The sequence below is a fragment of the Augochlora pura genome, chromosome 7 (genome assembly GCF_028453695.1).
Source record: "Augochlora pura isolate Apur16 chromosome 7, APUR_v2.2.1, whole genome shotgun sequence".
Taxonomy (NCBI): domain Eukaryota; kingdom Metazoa; phylum Arthropoda; class Insecta; order Hymenoptera; family Halictidae; genus Augochlora; species Augochlora pura.
Genome location: NC_135778.1, coordinates 19,889,721 through 19,912,962, shown reverse-complemented (window position 1 = coordinate 19,912,962; position 23,242 = coordinate 19,889,721). Strand labels below are relative to the sequence as shown.

At 30.7% G+C, this 23,242-nt stretch overlaps 1 protein-coding gene across 1 annotated transcript; it reads left to right on the top strand.

Moving 5' to 3' along the window:
- The first annotated feature begins 544 nt into the window (after positions 1-544).
- On the top strand, positions 545-21,772 carry LOC144472366 (synaptic vesicle glycoprotein 2C). The gene is made up of 10 exons (XM_078185375.1): positions 545-717; positions 6,048-6,107; positions 6,953-7,114; positions 10,512-10,674; positions 10,839-10,960; positions 12,284-12,522; positions 13,921-14,102; positions 14,801-15,087; positions 18,454-18,741; positions 21,078-21,772. The coding sequence occupies exons 1-10, from the start codon at positions 681-683 to the stop codon at positions 21,119-21,121; spliced, it is 1,584 nt and encodes a 527-aa protein (XP_078041501.1). The 5' UTR covers positions 545-680; the 3' UTR covers positions 21,122-21,772.
- The last annotated feature ends 1,470 nt before the right edge of the window (positions 21,773-23,242 follow it).

Sequence of the window (23,242 nt, the reverse complement as noted above, 5' to 3'; positions counted from 1 at the left end):
ATAATAAAAATGTTAAAATATCTAAATGAATTCGATCTTGTCTCTTTGATAAAACAATACACTTCAGCCCTTTGTAGAGATTTTTGAAGAAATAGTTTTCCTCATATCATATTACTCGAAATGTTTCCTAATGTAGAGATTTCATTGTTTTGAGGATTATTTCTTTGGTTGTGTTTGAAATAAAAAAAGTAACAAAACATTGTATTACTTGAAGTTGCTATTGTTTCAAATGGATCGATATTATTTTTATCTTCAATTAAAATTTGTCAAGGTCGGATTCTAAGATCGTTGAACGACTATCAGAACGTAAAGAATGTCGAATGCGTCAGAAATACTGACTTACTTTAGTATAGTCGGCGATACCTGGGGTAGCGCGTACGAAAATTCAGTTTAGCACGCGGGTTTCCGAGGAAAGGATTGGTAGAGAGGGTTTTTCGGCCCCCGCAAATCGTGTTCCCACTAGTTGCTGGCCGATCATGCGACCGCGTGACAATATTTAAAGCGACACGGCGCGCGCGACGCAGCCGTGGATCGCAGGATTGCGTAGACGTTTTCATCTTGATCGCGCGACACGTGAAGAAAACGGCGGATTCTGTCTGCTTTCCAACAGTCTTCAGTCAGCGGTGACAGATAGAAGACATTGGTGACATTGGTGGCGTTGGTGAATGTTTTGAACCACGATGGTCAACCAAATCACTTCTCTCTCGTTTACTGTCGGTTAGTATCCCTTCTCTACTTAATTGTATTGCTTTAACCCTTTACGCTCCGGATCCATTATACGCGTGTATTAAAATTTACACAACTCGTATCATCGGCTGATATCAATCTCTGGATATGTTACTTCACGATTTTTAACTAAATCGAATTTACATTAATGTGTGAATTAAGATATAGAAATTACGATCTATAGATTTCTCAATCGCGTGGGAAAAATAAGAGAAGAAAATACCTTTAAAAGTGAAGCTACTTTTCAAAAAAAAATTAGAATCTAAAGATACACTGACAATTAGCATAGGGTAAACATTACGTTAAACGATCTTTTGTGTATACTTGTCATTACTAAATTAATTATTTATTAATAAATAAATTAAATAATTAAGAAATGTGTGACTAAACTTGGAATATTATTTTACATTGAAAATTTAAACATTATCTTTGAGTAACTTGTTAACGATTTCCAGTACCCTCAGATATCTCCCCTCTCATTCAAGTTTTTCAATTTTATTTCTATTTGTTATTATCTTCGTCTGTTTTGTATCTTATAATTTTAAATATTAACCCTTTGCGGTCGAGTCGCGGCTCTAAAGCACTAATATAAATTATTCTATCACGTTTATCGTCGCAAAATATTGTTGAATCAATAAAGAGAGTTGCTATTTTTATCGAATTTTAAATTTATAAATTATTTTTTAGATGTCTTAATGCTCATCGAATATATCATTTTTGTGATTCATGAATTCTTATTAATTTTTGTAATTAATAATTCTTCATTAATGAAACTAAATGAATCTGTTATTGAATGGCAAATCCATATGAATCTTATTGCAGCGAAATTGTGTTGTTTAATGCTAACATCATAATTTACATAGTTGAATGAAATTTTTGAAATATTATTAACATATCGAAGATATTAGAACACTTGAACAGATGGCTGCTTAATTATTTCTGCATTTATCAGCGACTGTGTTAGTTCTGCATCTTGATTGGATCTTATAAATATCTAACGCAATTTAATGTATAAAAAAAAGTTTATAAAATGTTTTTGCACACAAACATTTGTATAATTTCAGTAATAATAATAGAAAAAAGTTAGAAACAAATTATTTTGATTCGTTCGTTAGTTCTTTTGTTAAATTACCGTTACTAAATATAGAATGTAAGAATAAATTCCGTGGTAATATGTGTCTTTAATTAATCTCAATATCTCTCTCGGTTGTTGGTGTGCAAAGAATAGCTTTAAAGTGTTAGGTAGAGATGTACATATGTATACATATAATTTACATTTTTACACAGGTACAGAATGTTTGCTACGCGATAAAGACTTTAATAGGTGGGGCTTACTGAATTAATAAGCGCTATAATTACGAGTTAATAAAACCTTGAATAATTATAGACTTCTTTTTGATTAACTTTCATATTTTCGAAAATTCGTACATTAAAGTTTAATGCAAGCTCGAATCTTCGTGCATCAAATGCCGAGAAAATTATGAAATAGGGATGTAAATAATGACTAGTACCTATTGTTATAAAAAATGAAAAATAGAATAAAATAATTCTAAACTGAACAGTTGTGTGCGATAATACTATAGTATAAACATAACATAACAATTTTATATTTATCATGGTAAAAATATGTCTTGTCAGACTTTAATGAACTTTACATATATTAATGTGCAAATAATAATTGATCCAAGCTAAATTAGTGCATCTCAGACATTATTAAAAAAAGGTAAAAGGTTTTGTTGTCAGAAATGACCCGATATCGCTGGCAATCTGTTAAACATTTACATGTTTGAAATGTAAAATGCAGAAAACTGTCCAGCCTATTATGCTGTAAAATTATTTTTCCCTTGTTTAGCTTTTTATTTTTTATGCACTGCGATATATCCGGAGAATTTTCACACCATATACGTTACACCATATCCATCTGTTTTGGATATTTTATGAACATACGTTGCACACATTGTCCTTGATGTATTATAAATACAATTTTAAATATTACTTATTCAATACTTCATTGCTTATTATTTATTATTTATTCGGTACAACGTGTCAGGAGATAATGGTCTTCGATCGCTCCAAGTGGTAACGTTGAGTTTACAAAGAATATCTATCGCATGTTTAAAGAAAAAGAAAACAAAAATTACTTATCATTTGCTTTTCATCTAAATTTATATAAAAAGTAATATCTTATTTTTAGATAAATAATAAACAAGTCATTTGTGGAATTATTCGAATGATTTTTAATTTACTATAAAATGTAATTATTGTCTACAATTTAAATATTAACTTAGTCTGTAGTCTGTTACTTATTATATCGAATAAAATTTTGCTTAACTCTATTCAATAATTCGCGGTTATATGTTAGATCCTTGATTATTGAACGAAAAGGAAAACGCGACAGAGAACGCTGATGATGACAAAATATCTTAAGGTCATTAAAATTGGTGACCTTAGTTGCGTATGTTAGCTTTCGTAAGTTTGATCAATGTTTTTCAAGGCCGTACGATGGTAGAGGAAAAACTTTTTCAAAATGATGACCTTAACAATAAAAAACGATAAACGAGAACGTGCTTCGCCAAACCTGATATTGTGTCATTGATGGCAACTACGTACGTTGTTCACACAAACATGTATTAATGATATTTGGATTGTTGCATGTATGGTGCGCGGAAATGTGCGAAGCCAGATATTTTACGTCAGTAATGAACGCCGAACGTGTTCTTTTTATTTTGATTTTGATTTCGGCTTATCAAGTAAACTATTTGCTATAGCGTTCCTACGTCGTTACCTGTAGTCTGACGTATTTGATTAAATTTCCTCGATTTTGTATCACCTGATAGTTTTAACTCTTATCCGAATGCGTTATCCACATCGAAACACGCATCGAAACACGCATTAAAACAATTATTTTATATTACTTCATAGAAATAATTATTTTTCTTATACCGCTTGACTCGAATAATAATTGAATAAATAACTTGTAAATGTATCTTTACGAACTTAATAATCGTAAATCAAAAAATGGTCTCGTGAACTTAACATTAATAATAGCAAGTGTTGCACATTGTTTCTGGATGAAAGAAAGATCTATACTTTTCGAAGTTTCACAGAACTCGACTAGTTATCGCATGCCTTTGTAGATCAACGATCAAGCGAAACATCATAGAGATAATTGTTACCGAACTCGCAATAATTACTTCCTCCTATTATGGTCGTGACAGTATTCACTGACGCTTTCGATGTTATTTTGTTCATAGAAAGAATATGCAAACTGATCCGCAGGTGGGCGCGTCCGAATGCATATGCAGATGCAGAATGGAACCCGTTAAAATATTCAATTGCAATTGTTCCTTTAATTACTTCTCAATTTGACTATTTATGTAGACGTATTACAAATTCTGCTCTGCTGCAAATAGTGTTCGCGCGTCTTCCGGTTTCATAATTTTCTCTTGTATTAGTACATATTATTTTAGCCTCTTCAGACTTGAAATTGACTTTGGCCTTTACATTCGGTTTTTCTATACACATCGCGTTTTCTTTCTATGCCTAACATAAATTTATAATATTTACTATTTCATGAAAACGTTTTACGGATAAATAATGTCGTGTCTGCCTTTTAAAAATGACGCAATCGTTAGTAGAGAGCTCAAAGTTAAATTACCATTTTCCGACGATATCTACAAGCATGATTTTTTAATTCATTCTTAAAATCGAAAATAAGTCTCGAATTTATTTTCTACCTCACGAAAATGGAATTTATATATCATCAAAATGCTTTCTTAACCTTTTAAAGCATACTATATTCTATTATATTTACTATATTCTCTATATTTACTATATACTCAATTACTCAATACTCTTTGTCATGGTACTTTGATTTCGTTCGCAACATTCAATAATTTATTAAATCTTTTGAAACTCAAAACATGAGTTTCTCGTTTTATTAATTTAGACGGTAAAATACAACTAATTTGTTTGAGGTTAAATTAGAATCACGATGATTTAAAATTGTGCGATTCCCTCGAACTATGTACATCCTTGAAATTTTAGCAAAAATTGTTTAAGACACTTAAATAAACATTTTCATAATTTCTGGTCATATTATTCGTAGTCGCGAACGATCGTTTTGACAGTAAGCTGCTTTGAATTCAGAAGGATGGAAAAGCACCGACATCGTCGCCTGACACGCCCAATGCTTCACCTCTAAAAATTCGATCAACCATTTACTGTCTCAAATCTTCCACTTTCGCGTATTTTTATCCCTTATTGTCATCAATCGTACCGGGCGATTAATGCGGCCGGTTTTCATTTATATGTAGAACAAACCAACTTGATTGGTTTGAATGTTTCACTTGTCTTTGATAACATGGAAAAATGTCGAAGCAAAACATTGTTTAGTTCGAAGGGGCAAATATTACGTTTGGTGAAATGAAAATATATCAAGCGAATTATAAGAAACGGTAATGAAATAAGGATAAATTGTTTCTTTTAATAATTTTAGAATCTTCAAAACGATGTAACAATGTTATCAAATTTATCTTATGACTTCTATAATTTTATATTTCGGCTACCATTTTTCTTAGGGATGCATCAAATCCGTAGCGATTGGACATTAATAATAATAATAAAAATAAGACATTAATAATTGGAAAACAAAACATCTGGAACAATTTTTTTATATACTTTTTGATAGTTCTAACGTTATTGAAACTATTTATAGAATATACATTTATGAAAAATATATATTTATTGTATATGCAAGTCGGAATAATTAAATAAAAATTCTACATTTCTAATAGTAGTTCATAATTGTCTAGAAATCGGCTTTCCGATTTTCCAAGTTGGACTTCCAACGCGTTTAAACATTGTTTTTTTAGTTGGCTCAAAGTTTTTTCATGAAATGGTTTTCTCGTAGTAATATTATCTCAAGCTTTTGTAAAGATATATTTAATCGACTCCATTGCACCGTGCATTTACGATCAATTGCTGGTGTCGCTATCGTCATTGTGCTAATAGTAATTAAAAACGACTCGATAGAACGCTGCGAATTCTGAATCATAATATTCCGCACTGGAAAATTTTAAAAAATTATCGTCGTATAATGCAAATACCTTCGTTCGTCGAACAAAATGGACGTAATAACTAGACTGCGGATTTTATGCATTTTTTAACTAAAATGACTACATCAAAGAGGAAATATTTTTATATTCTATACAACTTATCAAGATTTTACGTTTCTTACAATTAGCATGGACAATTTTTGTTTTGCATAAATGATCGCAGGGTAACAACAAATGTAATTTAATATCGATATTTATTTTCAGACAATAACCGCGGACAAAAAGAAGGGGCAGCAGACTTCGAAAAAGCAATTAAAATTTGTGGTAAGGACTTTTAAAAAATTATTTTAGAATATTTCAGAACAATTTTCATAGTTAATATTATTTCACTTTTCTTTTCATGAAAATTGAACAAAATTTGTTTAAAAATGAGAAGCAACTGTTTATTTCGATCCTTGACATTTGAGTTATATCATTTCAGTCACAGCTATCAATGTTAAACAATATTCTTGGTTTTATACGTTAAATTTTTTACATTTTTTATACATGTGTTATTATACTTCAAGATAATACATCATGTACCTTCTATGGAATTATCTTTATTATTATTAACATTGTATAGTATCATTTCTGTAGGGCATAATTTTTTCATCGTATTTGTTCTAAAATATTTCATACAATGTAATCTATACTCTATACATATAAATCTTGTGAATTATGTGAGATAATGCAGAAGAATATTTGTCAATAAAAGGACAGTCGTATAAAACAGAAAGGCAGTAAAATTAAAACTTCTGTGTACAATAAAAAGCGACTACTGTTGATATTGGAATAATTTTCTTTCACCTATGTAAAATTTGAAGAAAATTGATCGAAGTATCGTCGAGATATCCTGACAGTTGTACAAATTTCTATCCTCTCGAAATTGTATAAAAATGTTAATTATATTAACAATAATTGCATAAAAAGTATACTGTGCTAGTTTAAAATATAGCTAAACACGTATAAAAAATTACAAACATTCGATTTACGAAAACAGAATCATTCGTTATTTAAAAAAAATGTTCTGCTTGTGACTTTAAACTGAAACACCCCTACAACTGAACAGAAATTAATTTTTTATTGGTATTAACGTTCCACTGAATTTATATTTAGTTTAACAATTACAGGATACGGAAGGTTTCATTATGGCTTCCTACTTCTTTGCGGCGCCATGTTCCTCTGCGTTGGATGTCAAAACGGCATTAACGCGTATATTCTTCCTTCAGCGGAGTGCGACTTGAAACTATCATCGGAGCAGAAAGGTCTTCTTAACGTAGCCTTCCTCGTGGGTAAGATTACTTTTGTGAACTCATCAGTTCAATAATACAAAAAAATCAATATATTATCTTTTACTGAAGAATAAATGTGATTTCGCACTATAGGGCCCATAAATCTATGATGCAGGAATTAAGTTTTAAAACATAAATAAATTGACAGGTAGTTAGTATTTATAGGTTCTTGTGTACGAATATTACAGGTTTTATGCACAAAGTTAATCCTATCAAAAATTATATTCACTTATTTGCAAATTGCGTTAATTCTTCTGAATTAACGCAATTGATTATTAAATTGAATACGAATCTACATTATTATAAAATCAATAATAATTTATAAAATGTCATTCGATTTTTTAATTTAATATGAATTTTATTGCAAATAATTAGACGAAAGTGGATTTTATGTGAAAGGAAAAGGAAATTTCATTTGCCAAAAAGAAGTGGGTCTGTAATTTGCGAAAAGATGAATATGATCTATGAAAGGATTAATTTCAAATGGAAATCTGTATTACAAGTTTTACCCTTAAATTTTAACATCTTTTCATTTGTTCTCGAGAAACATGAGGTCGAAAAACGAAGATAAGAAATAGAATTGATAAGCCATGATTAGACTCACTAGATAATTCCTATTCAATAGCATCATTTATCAAATTAACTTTTTTCGAAAACGAGGCCTTAAATAGGCTAATTTAATTGGTCATAGGCAAATGACCTCACATGAAAGAGTTGCGACAATTCAAACGAGATTTGCAAATTAAACATTTTTTTTGTGCTACGTGTTTATTTTGTAACGAATCTTGCATGATATGTAACAGTGAACTGTGCACTAAAAATGAAAGTTGTATAGTATATTCACTTTCTTGAACTCTAAATGACTACTTTAATACATCATATTCATCTTGCTGCATATAAGATTAACCCTCTCACAAATAAAACTGACCGTTTTTTTCACGCAATTTCTAAATTTATTCTAATTTATATACTTCTTCATAAAATAATATTTATAATTAACTCAGTGATAATACTAATAATTACTTATGAAGTGTCATTCCATCTTTAAATTGAATACGAAGTTTCTTACAAATGGTTACAAGTAAGTGAATTTAATTTGCGAAACTGTGAATTTTGTCTTTTGCAACTGACATCGTTGTTCCGATGTGATCCAAGACTTCCTCGATCATTTTTGCCAAGTCAAAATAAGAACGCATTGCGTAACCGCGTAATATAAGATGTAATATAATGAGATTTCTATGTATACATATTCCACGCTATATTCTCCTTATTTCAACGAAAGCTATCTTGAGTAATGCTAATTCCAAAATAAACCGCATCCAAGAATATCTTCGAAATTTCGAATGTGGCCAGGTCAGTTCCACTGGATGATAGGAGCACGTCTTCCTTCGATCGGTACACATTCATTCGAACGTGTTAGACCCATTCGATAGCACTTATTTCATTAGCAAAATTGAAGAACAGTTTTTATATAGCATCCCACTCGTTGTTCGCGCTATTAAAGTCGATTAATATTGTGGCTATGATAGTTGTCTACAGGAGGTAGGTGCCACAGCTTGTAAGGTAGATATGTGTCCGCGAAATTGATATTTATTTTACAGATTGTGCAGATTGTATTCATCATTGCTCAAATCAGAGTCATCTTATTGCAAGTGAATTTAACTTTTTCTCAAATTATATTCGTTTTCTTTTATTATCCATATGCATCTTTTTTACATGCAAATTCAATCTTTCAAAAATGATATCTTTTCAAATGAAGTACCTCCCTTGTTAAATCAGATGCATTTTGTGAGTGTTTCGAGAACGAAATGATATAAATATAACATAAACTATATTTTAGAAATTGTTTCTGGGATTACCGTACAAATAAGGTTATGTCATCTGTTAATATGACCATGGTTACGATCTAATTAAAGTTTTTTCAAGAATTCATTTTCGTAGGTAAAGTTCTCCGTGTTTCTTCTTCATTATCCTGTTACGACGCACAGGTTGTCATGATAGTTATATGAATATTTATACAGAGTGTCTCGCATAATTAACTATTACTGCGATTTTCGAGCATCAAATCCAAAAGGAAAATATTGCAAACAGAGGTTTTCGGTTAGCTGGAGATCGCAGCATAAAAGAATTTTATAAAAAAAGGTTTAATTATAAACAATCAAAGTTAGCTTCATTTTTATAAATTGCATGGTATATTTTTTACTTTATATACATATAACGATCTGTTATATCATGACTTTAGCATGACCTAGACGTTAAAAAAAAAGAAATGAATGAATTCATATATTTTTATTATAGATTGTTTTAGTTTACATAGTACCAATTTAAAGTGTGGAACATCTGAAGTAGTATAGTTTTATTCATATTACTTCCTTTTTATTTTAAGGTCATCTAAAAGTCATAGTATAACAGGTCACTCAGTTCTTCATGATAAGAGCTACAATAATATGAAAGAGAAATGTAATATAATGTAATATAAATATCATATAAATGTAATATAAATATCATATAAATGTAATATAAATATAATATAAATATAATATAAATATAATATAAATATAATATAAACATAATATAAATATAATATAAATATAATATAAATATAATATAAATATAATATAAACATAATATAAATATAATATGATATGATGTATGATGTATGATATATGATGTATGATGTATGATGTATGATGTATGATGTATGATGTATGATGTATGATGTATGATGTATGATGTATGATGTATGATGTATGATGTATGATGTATGATGTATGATATATGATATATGATATGATATATGATATGATATATGATATGATATATGATATGATATATGATATGATATATGATATGACATATGATATGACATATGATATGATATATGATATGATATATGATATGACATATGATATGATATATGATATGATATATGATATGATATATGATATGATATGATATATGATATGATATGATATGATATGATATGATATGATATGATATAATATAATATAATATAATATAATATAAATATAATAAAATACAAATTTTAAATTCATATTGGATTTTTTATTTGTATTACAATAGTTTAAATTGTATTTGCAAATAGAATATAATTTGTAAATGGATGAATTTGGAGCGAGTTTAACAACAAAGAAATAACATATTTATAATCACTAAAAAAATAGTTTCTTTTTATAAATTTTTCTGGGATTGCTATCATAATTCAATAGAAACAGAAAGTTATAATTATGTACTGAATAATACTATTTAGTTACTTTCGAAAAAAACTGATCAAAAACTTTGTTTATCCGGACATGACTAGCGTTGTCCGTCTTATCGTACTCAACTTTGATTGAAATTGTGTGTTGAGAAATTATCGTTAGTAATTTTTCTTTAGGTGGAGTTTTCAGTTCACTTTTTTGGGGTGTATTCGCTGACGCCTATGGCAGAAGATATATTCTTCTCTTAACAATGACGTGCGACGGTATATTGGCGATCATCGGAAGTTTGTCCCAAAGTTTTGAAGTCTTGTTGATTTTCAGAGCTCTCAGCGGATTTTTGTAAGTTTGTGAAATATTAAGTTTTTCTTTGAAACAAGTATAAAAGCAAACAATATATTACTTAATAATAAAATTATAAAATCGAAGCGTTGATTTCCAATTAAAAAATTGACATACATGATTCAAAATTTTTTTGAATTGTAATTATTTCACCAATTTCTCAGCATTGGTGCACCTGGCTCATTAGTCTATTCGTATCTCGGCGAATTCCACGCAGAAAAACAAAGGGTGAAGACCATCTGTTACGTTGGATTTTTTTGGACTCTGTCATGGTTAATATTGCCAGGTAATTACAATTATTTTTTTTAAAAGCATCAATTTTTGTGTAGTTGGATGACCAAATGCCTTTTGTTTGTTTTCGGTCACAATTAATTGTATTTATCAAATAAAACATATTAAATATCTTAATTCTTTTATTTAGCTTACTTTTGAAGATAATATATTATATAATAAATTATATTTTAAATTATAATTTTAAATTATATTATTCGATAAATATAAACTATTAAAGTTAGTTATACAATAATTAATAAAATATGGAGTTAATTATGCCAAAAAAACAAGCCAAATGCACTGTATTGTATACAATTGATCATCAGAATTAACCGCTCATTCAAATCTAATCAACCCTTTCGTAGGTTTCAATAATTCTTTGTATGTCAAATTAATCCTTTCGCCGATCAGAATTGATAGTTTTCCATTCATTTTTAAAAAATACAAATTTTATTTGTAGAAAGGTAAATAGAACCTGTAAAAATAATAATTTAATTTGTAAAAAGGTGAACATTATTTACGAAAGAATATAATTCACACGAGTGCTAATTTAAAAAGCAAAATTTATATAGACTGATGATAGAAATAAATGAACGAAGTATCAGATAGTAAAGATATTTGATAAATTTCAAATAAAAAATTCGAACACACTGTATATAAAATGTGTATAAAATAACATTTGGACAGCACAGAAGCCAATCAGTGTAAGTCCATTAACTTTAAAATTCAGATAAACAAGAATCTTGCAAAATAGCTGTAGAAAATATTTAGTTGCGTTATTTAATTTTTTTATGCGATAAGACTCTATAACAATTGTTCGCATAAACTGTTAACATACGAGTGTAAAATACATCTCTCTCAAAAAGTATTAGAACACTTACAGAAGATTAAGAAATGTGAAAACAGTAAATTATATTAAAGTGTATCAAGTATATAATATAGGATGTCCTAAAAATATTTAAGAATTCGGAAATAGGTGGAATAAGTCGTTAACGTAAAGGAAAAAGTGACTTTAAATGACCTTACGAACCCTTCATTTCCTGATTGCTAATGACTTTTGGGACACCCTGTAGTTTTCACATATTAAAGAAAAGAAAAATAGCAAAAATCGATATGCATTAAGTAGATGAACTAAGTACAGAAAAGCGACAATCACTTGTAACATGATATTTATTTTTAACAATACGATGCGGTCTTGTAAACGTTATCAAAACTGAGCGAGATTTTATAATTTATACTAAATAAATAAGTGTCCTAATACTTTCGAAAGAGAGTGTACGTCTTTCCATAGTATGAATGAATTATGAAATAATAATTTGTTTTTCTTTCAACGTAGGTTTAGCTTGGCTAATCATACCGTTGCCGATATCATTTCAATTCCACGGAATTGTGTACAATTCTTGGAGGCTCTTCTTGGCCATTATTGGATTTCCAACGTTAATGGTAACTCTGATAGCCACACGGTACCCGGAAAGTCCAAAATTCCTGGTCTCCCAAGGTAGAACAGAGGAAGCGTTGAAGATTTTGCGAAAAATCTATGCGATAAATACCGGAAATCACGAGGACAATTATCCTGTAAGTATGTTTCCATATATTAAACAAATATTCGTTACGTGCCATTAAAGGGCAACAGTTATAGACGTGAAATGTGCTCATAATTATGAAAGTGGTCTAAGTCATATATTTCTTCTTTCAAGATATTTAATGAATTGCATTTGCATAAATTAAAACATACTTTTACATCATGCGATCTTTTTATTTAGAGTTTTATTAGTCTTGATTAATGGAAATTTATTATGAATATGAAATTTTATACGAAAATGTTGTTTTTAAAGTTTGAATTGACTTGGGTCAGTTTCAAAATTAACTGAATGTCCTATAAATGACTTAAAGCAATAAAGAACTATGAGTTTTATTTGAAACTTTAATGAAATATTTCATGCACATTTATTAATGATTCTAAAAAAGTAATGCACTTTTATCATTTCGAGTTTTTAAGATTTTTAAAATGTTCCTGAAAAACTGGAGGAATGTATGGTAGTAAACATATAATATCTTTATGTTTTTCTTATGAAATAGCTTAATATTTCCATATATTTTGAGTCTTCCTCTTTGAAAGATCCTTAACGTGGAATTCAGGAGCATCTAAAGAAGTTTTATAGAACATTTTATATGGTTCATTTTTCACGAATCTCATCCATTGTATTTGCAGCCAAGAGACAGATTCGCCCGCAGTAGTTTTTCCTCTCCTCGTTGTTGACTCTTCCAGTGATTTCGTTGAAATAAAATCCGGCTGCGACATTCGTTTTATCGAAAATGTATTTCTTCTTCTACACTTTTCTATCAGTTCACAATAGTGCTCAGGGTTGCATAAGTAATTTGCTTTTTTTATTTTCATTTCTATCAACCGAAAATCACGGTCATTCGGTAGAATGGAATGACTCGATACCAAAAATATGTGGTCTATTGTTTCAATATTATTAGTTGATGACTGCCCAATTTTCATCCATGTCTATGCTACTTTAATGTTACGATTTTGGCCTGAACAAGCATCATTGTAAGCTATTACGTGCTTTTGGGTAGTTATTATGTAGTTCAGAAACGCGTCAAAGAGGGCCACGCGCTGTTTTCAAGTTATGTCTATATAATTTTTTGAAAATTTTTTACTTAGACCACTTTTAACACTAAATGAATTTCATATAATGTTGAAATTACAACCACCATCTAATGGTTCATTTTTTACGATATCGTAAAAATTAGATTGAATAAATATAGTTTAAAGTAATATGGCGTAAAGTAACTGATAAACTCATTTTTTTTTAAATTTTGACCTAGACCGCTTTCATAATTATGGGCACAGATTACTATCGGAGTAACAAATAATCAAGATCCGTTCGATAATATGAAACATGATAAAACATCAAGATTAAAGAATAAAAAGGAAAACGAATGATTTTCTTTTCTCTCGTTTAGGTAAAAATTGTATTGCCGGATGAGACTGTAAATATTAATAGCAATAAGACGAATTATTTCAAATCTGGAGTGATAACAGAGTTACTGAAGAATATTTGGAAACAAATGCGTAGCCTTGCATCGCCGCCACTTTTGAAATATGCGCTTCTAACTTGGGCTATTTATTTCATGAACATGTTTGGGTAAGTTTCATCACGAAAGGAATAATTTTTTCTGTTCAAATGTAATATAAACAATTCTTCAGTCGTCCTTATTTCTGTTTAAAATATTAACTGTTATTTAACACTGCTACAACGGATGGTACCATCGCAATTAACAATCTTTGCTTCATAAAATCTGTATCGTTACAACTTTTTATTAAATTTTACTTAAACAGACTAATCATCTCCAACATTTTATCTCTTTATATATTTTTTGAAGCATTACTTACTAATTCACCGATAAATATGTTTGAATTTTTGATATGAGATCCATAAAAATTCTACGAGTTCAAAAAGGCTCGAAATAAAATTTTTGAAATGGCCTATGACCTACTTCATAAAAATTCTGTTAAAATATGTCTCTGAACATCTTTGATAAAAGCAGCGTTGTATTAAAATTTTTAAAAGTGTCCAGTGATCCCTACGGTACAAATACAGTTAACCCTTTGCATTCGAAGCCATTTCAATTGCCAATGTAAACTAATTTTTCTGGCTTCTAATATTTTCTTTTTATATAATTTTATGTAGTGTTAGAGCAATTTTAATGGCGCCGCAGAGTCGCCATTCCAGTACAAAGGGTTAATATAGAAATCATTGTCGTTGATCCCGATGTATCTTAATTCGATTCTTATTCTCGAACTGTTTTAATTCGGTAACTCGATAATCCAATCCTGTTTCAGGTATTACGGTTTCGGTCTATGGTTACCAGAGCTTTTCAATCGTTTCGAAAACTACCAAAGCCTATATCCGAATCAAACAATGAGCGTGTGCAGATTAATCGATGAAAACGATTCGAAAACAGCATTGACCAGTATTCTGGTCGATTCTCAGACCGCCACGAAAGAATGCAGTCCACACATGGATGAAATGGTTTTTATTAATTCGCTGACCATCAATGCGTTTTGCTTACTTGGCAATATCGCGTCTGGTTTCCTGGCGAATCGTGTCGGTCGAAGAACAATTCCAGGTATGCAAATAATTATACCTAAACGCGTCTTCTGAACCACTTTGTATACGTAATCAACGATAAAAGCGTAACCTTCCAAAACGCACCAACTTTCTCAAAACTGGTCTGAACGACTTCAACTTTTTTAATAGATAGAAGAACCAATTTATTGAACAGTGATTATGTCTTTTTTAAACAATTTTATAGATCTCGGCAACTTAAGCGGAAAACTTACTCGAAATCGGTTAATGAAAAGTTAAACTATTTGGCGTCGAAATATAACAAAATTTCTAGATCTCTCACACTTTTTGGCTGAATATCGTGGAAAACTGCGATTTTGACAATTTTTAATTGTTCGAAATACACCACAACTTCAACCAATTACGTCATATGGTCGATTTCAATTCACGGTTAAGGGAAACATTTTTCCCCGGTTTAACCTGCATTTTTATACAATAGAACGTCAAGATAGAACGTACGCCGAACGCAATTACGTAAACGAAAATATCTAGAAAAAAGAACTATTAGATCAATTTTACATCTAAAAAAACTAAAATAAGCAGTTAAAAGATATCCGAATACTTTTGTCCTTACTTTAAAGTAGAATAGAAAGTGCATATCATTTTGGATCATTTTTTCCAATTCAGGGAAGAGGGTTCTCTTACTACAAAATACATAACAGTATTGAAAAATTGAAGATTCTGTGGTACAGTAATTTTTATCGACCTCTTGTTCAACTTGTAATGGAGATTTTTATTTTAATAACTTGTTAAATATGGATGTTACTTTATTTTTTTAAGTCAGGATAAAATATTGTCCTGTCATCGATGTTTAAGCATTCGAGTAAATTTTGGAAAACAGATATTTAGTCTTTCACATCAACGAAATAAAATAACTAGAAGATTCAATAATAGCGCTTGACCAATAGTGGCTATGATCAAATAAAATGGGATCTAATATCGTATAGCTTTCAAATACGATGGTGTCAATAATTATAGATTCAAAATAATTTTTACATTTTTAATGATATTTAAATAGAAATACGACAAAATATCATATTCGTATATTACTATACCAATTAGAAATAATAGAAAATGAAAATTTACAAATATGATTATCTTTAGACAACTCTCTGTCTTTCTTTCTTTTTCTTACTTTGAGTCTATAATTATGCATACCATCGTAACTTACTATCGAATCCGATAAAATCCCTTAGTTCCGAATAGTTTTTTAGGTTTGTGTTTATTTTACTATATTCGTTCGTTTAGCTTCGCGGTGGCATTTTTCCAGGATTTCTCAGTATGGTTTTAAAGGTGTTATGTGAACGAGAAAAGAAAAACAAGATTCATAAAATTTTGTATACCACTTAGGGCATCAACGAATCAGATTGATAAATACCAAGAGTTCATTCAAATATGAATCCGAATAGTTTATTACCTATACATATATTAGGGTATCCCGTAAGTTTCTTCCCTTTTTTGATGCGAAATGAATACACGACATTTGTTGTTTAACGTGGATTTATTATGTTATATATGAACCGTTCTGTTCTATAACCTTCTTCCATCTCTCAGGAAGCCTCATTATGCCCTCTTTCCAAAATTGTTGAAGTTTATTTGCAAAATATTCATCTAGGTGCGTTTTTATTTCGCTTATGAATTTCAAAGATTTACCACGGAGAGAATTTTTTAAGGAGAGGAACAAGTAATAATCGGATGGAGCAAGGTCTGGGGAGCTAGGAGGATGAGGTAGAACGTCCCAATCAAACTATAATAAGTTTTGCATTACGGCCAACGCAACATGCGGTCTTGCGTTGTCGCGATGGAAAACGACGCCTCGTCGGTTCGCCAATTCGGGTCGTTTTTCTGCTATGACGGCTTTTTAATTGATCCAGTTAATTGCAATATTTGTCAGCATTGATCGTATCACCTTGAGGAAGGAGCCCGTAGTACACTACACCTTCCCTGTCCTACCAAAAGCACAAAAGAACCTTCTTCGGACGAAGACCAGGCTTGGCAACAATTGAAGGTCTATTTTCCTTAGACCAAGTGCATTTTCGATGCACAATTTGGTATAAAGTCCAAGTCTCGTTTCCAGTGACAAGCCTCTTTAAGAAAGGATCGTTTACATGTCGCTGAAGAAGCAAATCGCATGTAGAGACGCGGTTCATAAGGCCGGTCTCGGTCAGTAGGTGTGGAACCCAAACTTCATATCGGTTCGCATATCCCATCTTGATCAAATGCTTATGTACGGTAGTCTTGGGAATATTAGTGGCATCCACTATCTCACGCACACTATATCGCGGATTTTCTACTCAAAATTGCCAACTCTAAATATTTTTAACCAATTGCGGATGGTCCTAATAGTACCACTCCTGTAAACGGTGCAAATCTCGTCGGCAGTGTCCTTTGCACTATTGCCTTTTTTAAAGCAATGAAGCATAACATGTCGCAAATGCTTCTTTTGGCTCTCCATATTGAACGGTGCAGAAAATTTTTTAAAAGAGACTTTATCACCAACGAAACATACTTTGAAAGAGCTCTGGGACGACTGAAACCGATGCCATAAGCGGCTAAGAGATAAGCCTGCATATTTATATAAATACAGCCACTTAGAGTCACTCATAGCGTAGCGCGGAAGAAACTTATGGGACAACCTAATATTACGAGATTAAAAAGTACGTTTCTTCCAAGTTTAACACATTCCGTGCCACGTATACCACTGGTGTTACGTATACGCTTAAATGTCTATTTAATGCGTTAAAAAGTTGTTTTATGACAAGTTAGAATCGTAGAATTAATTTTCACCAAAAGAATGGATCCATCACAATTCTACTACATAGTTATATTGATATTATATAATAAATACAAATAATATATTTATTGTTAAAGTGTCGATTGATGAATGAAGAGTCGACTAAATACAGTTCGGCACGGAACGTGTTAAGAAATAAAATTTCCAGTTTTTGTAATTTCTGGTTTGAACGATCGATGCTTTCGACGAAGTGCAATTCTCGAAGAAAGAAATACATGCAACATTGTAACAATGAGCATAAGAATATTTTATTCCAAATAATTGGCAATTAATCCTCAAACAACCGACTATTTTTACAATTAAAGAATCGTCAACTTTTATGATAATTCTCAGCTTTATTCATGAATTTTTCATAACATATTTGAGAGGATTCTTCTTACTATTAGAAAGTACTATATCGACTCTTCGTCTTTTTGCTGTTCTTAGTGTAATTGTAATTTGTTTGATTTAATTGTTAAGAAATAAATAATCAATCGACGACTTAAATAGATATGGCGGGTCAAAATGATCGAGTAATTGCATTGCGGTTCTCCTTAAACAATTTGTAAATGCTGGTTCTATTTGATTTTTCAGTGACAACGATGCTGCTGGCAGGCGTATTCGGCTTCGCGATATACTTCGTCCAGTCTTCCCTGCAGATACTTATGGTGACCTGCGTGTTCTCGCTGACAATAGTCACCGCGAATTTCGTAATCGGGAGTATCGTGGTCGACATATTTCCGACGCACGTGGGCGCCGTTGCCATCTGTATGATGACCTTCTTCGGTAGAATCGGAGCGATCGCCAGCAATTTGGCTTTCGGAATGTTGCTCGACATTAGCTGCGAAATACCAATTTTCTTGGTCGGCAGTCTAGTAATCCGTAAGTGGAATTTCACTTGTATGCACGTAGCTCGTATTTTACCATTTTCCACATATACGATTTAATCATACGTTGTTGGATAAAAGGATAGTACACTTTGAAATTAACGTAATTCTTATTTATTTGAAATCAAAGTTTTGTTTGCGAAATACTACGAAATTTATTTATCAATAACTGTTCCCCCGGGCTTACAAAGAATACCCGGGGGTAATTACATTTCTACCATCTTATGCGGGGGTTCAACAAAAAAAAAATAGATAAGTTAATAAATAGATACAACAAATGTATATAATATAAAATTAGGCTATGCAAATCAAATAATATACTGCTATGAATGTACAGTCAGTTTAAACAATTTTATTTGAAAAAAGGGAATCTTTATGGAAATACAGTGGGGCAAAATGATTGCACATTTATCTAAATTACGTATAGCAATAAATCAACGAATAATGCTTTATTAATTTATTTAATTTATTTAATGCCTTATTAATATGAACATTTGCTTTGTAAAATCCGCTCTTGCGATCCTAGGCGATGTACATCGTTTGACAAACCGTATCTTGGCAAATTTTCAAAATTCAAAGAATAAAAATTAAGTCGCGAACAAAAAAACTGTTTCACATTTTTTCATATTTTTTTATAAGAAATCGCCCGGCGTCCTCTTGTATATGCTTTCAGCAGAATAATACTGTGCCGCACGCTGTGAAAATAGTAAAAAAGTACTTTTTTTGAGAAAATAATCGCGTTTTTTATTGCAAGCAAAGTCGTATCGTTAAAATTTTTTGTGGAAATCTGAATCGACCTGTTTATGTAAATAACAAGCGATTTAAAAATGTTGTCGAACGAAAAAAATGTATTCAAGATGAGTGGGAGTAATTAAAGCAAAAATATTAAAAAATTATATAAATCGTTGCCAAATATAACGATGACTGTTAATAAATGTAAAGAAGTAGCCCGAAAATATTAATTATTAAATATCATTCGTAGAGTTTAGTTACATGTGCTATCATTTCGTCCAGCATTTCCACAAAAATTATTTTTTGTTCAAATAAAATTGTTTAGACTGGCAAAATTCAATTCTATGTCATTTCTGTACATTAATAGTGGTATTTTATAAATTTGCATAGAAACACGACCTTGGTTGCAACGTAATAAATAAAAATTACATTAATTTTAAAGTTTGCTTTTTGTTCGAAATATATAGTCTATATTTAACGAATTTCCAGGTATACAATTTAATTATACATAGTGTCTGAGGTGTTTTCGGTCAAATTATATCAGAAAAAATAAGAAAGAACATCATATAAATATATAAACATGTTATATTAAAAAATTAAAAGAAAAATGCGAGATAATAATGTACTGATTTTCGCTCGATGTAAAAATATGTTGACGGTCGAGAAAACCTGGAACAACCTTATATTTATCAAACGATTTTTGTCCATAGATTGCAGATATTTGCGAAAGATCGTTTTCTTAAATTTATCAATCGATGAAAATATAGACCTCTGTAAAATTAATTGGAAATGAGAATAACAAAAAACTAGGTATTTCAAATAATTCAAATAGTAATTTAGAGTCATGGATTATTTCGTTATTTTTTTTATTTTAAACATGGCAAAAGAAATAATCTTTGCAGCGATGTCGAACAAAAAGAAATCTTTACATCAATTTGTTTAAATCAATACTCCCTCTCTCTCTCTCTCTCTCTCTCTCTCTCCATTTCTATCTTTCTTAAAATAAAATTCTGTCTTAAAAAAATTGATCTAAAAGAGATTTTTCTATGGATAATACTTAAAACAATATCATTTTCAATGTGCCTAGGTCTAGGGGTGGGGGTGAGAGAATAAAAACTTGTTAATTCAATAATAGGGTGTGCAAAAAGATCAAATTTACATTCATTTTGATATCTTGTGAACACATAATAAATATCCAGTGTGGTTTTACCATGTTTCGTCGCTTCTTATTCATTTCTGAACAATTCACCGAATTGAATACAACAAACTATATCTGAATGAGAAGAAAAGGAAATTGTTTTCTTTCTCGAAAGTGATAGTCGTTTAAGATGAATAATGCGACATAAAAAGATCAAAATATAAAACATTTTATAACGTGAAGTAGACAACTGTATCGAAAATAACGACGATTTCATTTAAATGGAATTATTCATTATAAGTTATCATAAAATTATTCATTATAATGGTAATTTTTGCATGTGCACAAGACTGTAATTTCCATCCTTCTAGGGCTGGCATAATAAAAATAGCACATTCGCATAAATTTGTTTTGTTATGTAATTGTTTAACTGTCTTATATATTTATTTGTTTAATTTCAGTTGGAGGTTTGTTAGCACTGTTCCTGCCGAGGAGGACGAGCTGAACGATTCACGGCATGAGATGAACTAGAGAAGAATCGCTGCGTCTGTCGCGACGTGTCTTCACAATTTAATGATGGACCATTCCGTGTCATTCTCATACACATCATTGACATCTTTCATTTTACAAATCATTAGATAGAACGACTAACTTCGCAACAAGGAAAACAATTGACATTGATCTTCGTACTATTTTATGTAAATAGAATCTATAGCTATATTTTTTTACCTTCGAAATATAGTTTAATCATGTGAAGTTTCACTTCTACACGTGGTAATGAGAAGTACGAGCCCGTAAGAGCTTTCATTGCTATTCAGTGTTTTCATCAAATTTGCAGTATTTTAAATATCTCACGAGAACGTGAAGCCTCGATTCTGATGTAAGTGATAAATCTCGTAAATTGATCTCATATTTCGTTGATACGCACAACATTTTTAGATATTCCAACCTTCGAATTTACTACTTTTTGAACTATATATAGGATGTTCCAAAATTATGTTACCTTCAGGAAATGAAATGAAATTATTAATGAAAACTGCTGATGAACAAGAGACGAGTTAGATTGGTCGATCGTTGACTTGGTCAGCCGATCTAGCATCTCATTGGTTAGCGTTTTTTGTCAATAACTCGTAAACGAAACCGTAGATTGCATTTGCGCTAATGAAAAAGTTGTTTTACATAATTTCAGTAACCTCTCATTCCCGAAAGTAACATAATTTAAGAACAGTCTACATATTGTTGTCGGTGGAAACTTTGAGAGTATAGCTGGTTGAGGGAGTTAAAGCTACTAGCAAAACAGCGATTTAATCACTCTACGTAAAAAGGTGGACAACTTCTGTTTGTAATATTTTGTTTTAGTATAATGAAAGAAAGTAACGTTGTCATTTTAGTAAAAAATCAATTAATTACATGAAATATATCGAACCTTTAAAAAATGTTTTAAGCAAAAGTTACACATTTTTTAACGTAGAATTCGTTTTCGTAATAAAAGAAAGATAGGTTCATGATAAAAAACGCAAGATGAACTTGAACTAACCTTGAAATCGTCCACGCAATTTGACTCTCCACTCGAAACACTGAAGGACATGTGTCACTTCGCAACCTCAAATAGAACACCCTGTATATGTAAAAATAAACTTAAAATACCTGTTTTGCAGTGGTAATACGTTCATTTGTACGATTATTAGTTGCAACAAAATAATTAAAAGCAAACACGAAGAAACTACTTCTCCTAAAGAATCGAATTTTTTTTTTTTTTAAATTAGATCATTATTGGGTATGGTAAAAATAGTAAGGTCAGCGTTATCTGATCTGTTGAAAGGTTTTGAATTAAAACTTTAATACACTTTATTTTTAATTCAATGTAATACTTCAGAACATTCACGTATCCAGTAGAATAAGTGATGTATAACAGAAGTACATATACAGAGAAAAATATATACAGTGGTAGTGGTAATCCGAGGTGGCAACCTCACGGTCCGGTTTCTGCTTTTGAACTGAAAAATCCGTGGGCCTTCGTCGCCAACGGCTCACCCTCATAAAGGGCCACAAAACAGTTCGCTGGGTTTGTTTTCCATCGGTAGTCATCGTTGAAATTCCAACATGATCAACAAAGTCTCGCAGCTTCTGGATCTTGCAGATTTTACATTGTATCAAAAGTAACTTTGTCCGATCGTCTTGATCCAGTTTCCATAGTAATCCCCGAAATAATTTGCAAGAAATACTTCAAGTTATATTTAGGCTGTTTCACTCTCGTGGCTTCTACAAAATGAATCCGAGCTGGAAAAGAACGCATGACTTGAAAAAAAGATGAATACGGTCTACGAAAGGATGAGTTTGATTAGAAAAAAATGAGTGGTTCACTTCCTCAATTTCAAGAAATTTTGTCCTGTTTGTATTATAAAATTTATACAGGTTTCGCGTTATTGCAAATAATTTCAATACAAGCAGGTGAATGTTGTTTGCAATTAATTTGCAAAACGGTGAATATGATCTACAAAAGGATTAATTTTGGGGGGGGGGATAACAATTTATCTATCTGAATTATTTGTATATTTAATCTTGTTTTAGCAATGTTTAAAGGGAGCAAGATGTCTTTAACGCATCTATTATAGAGTAATAAGAT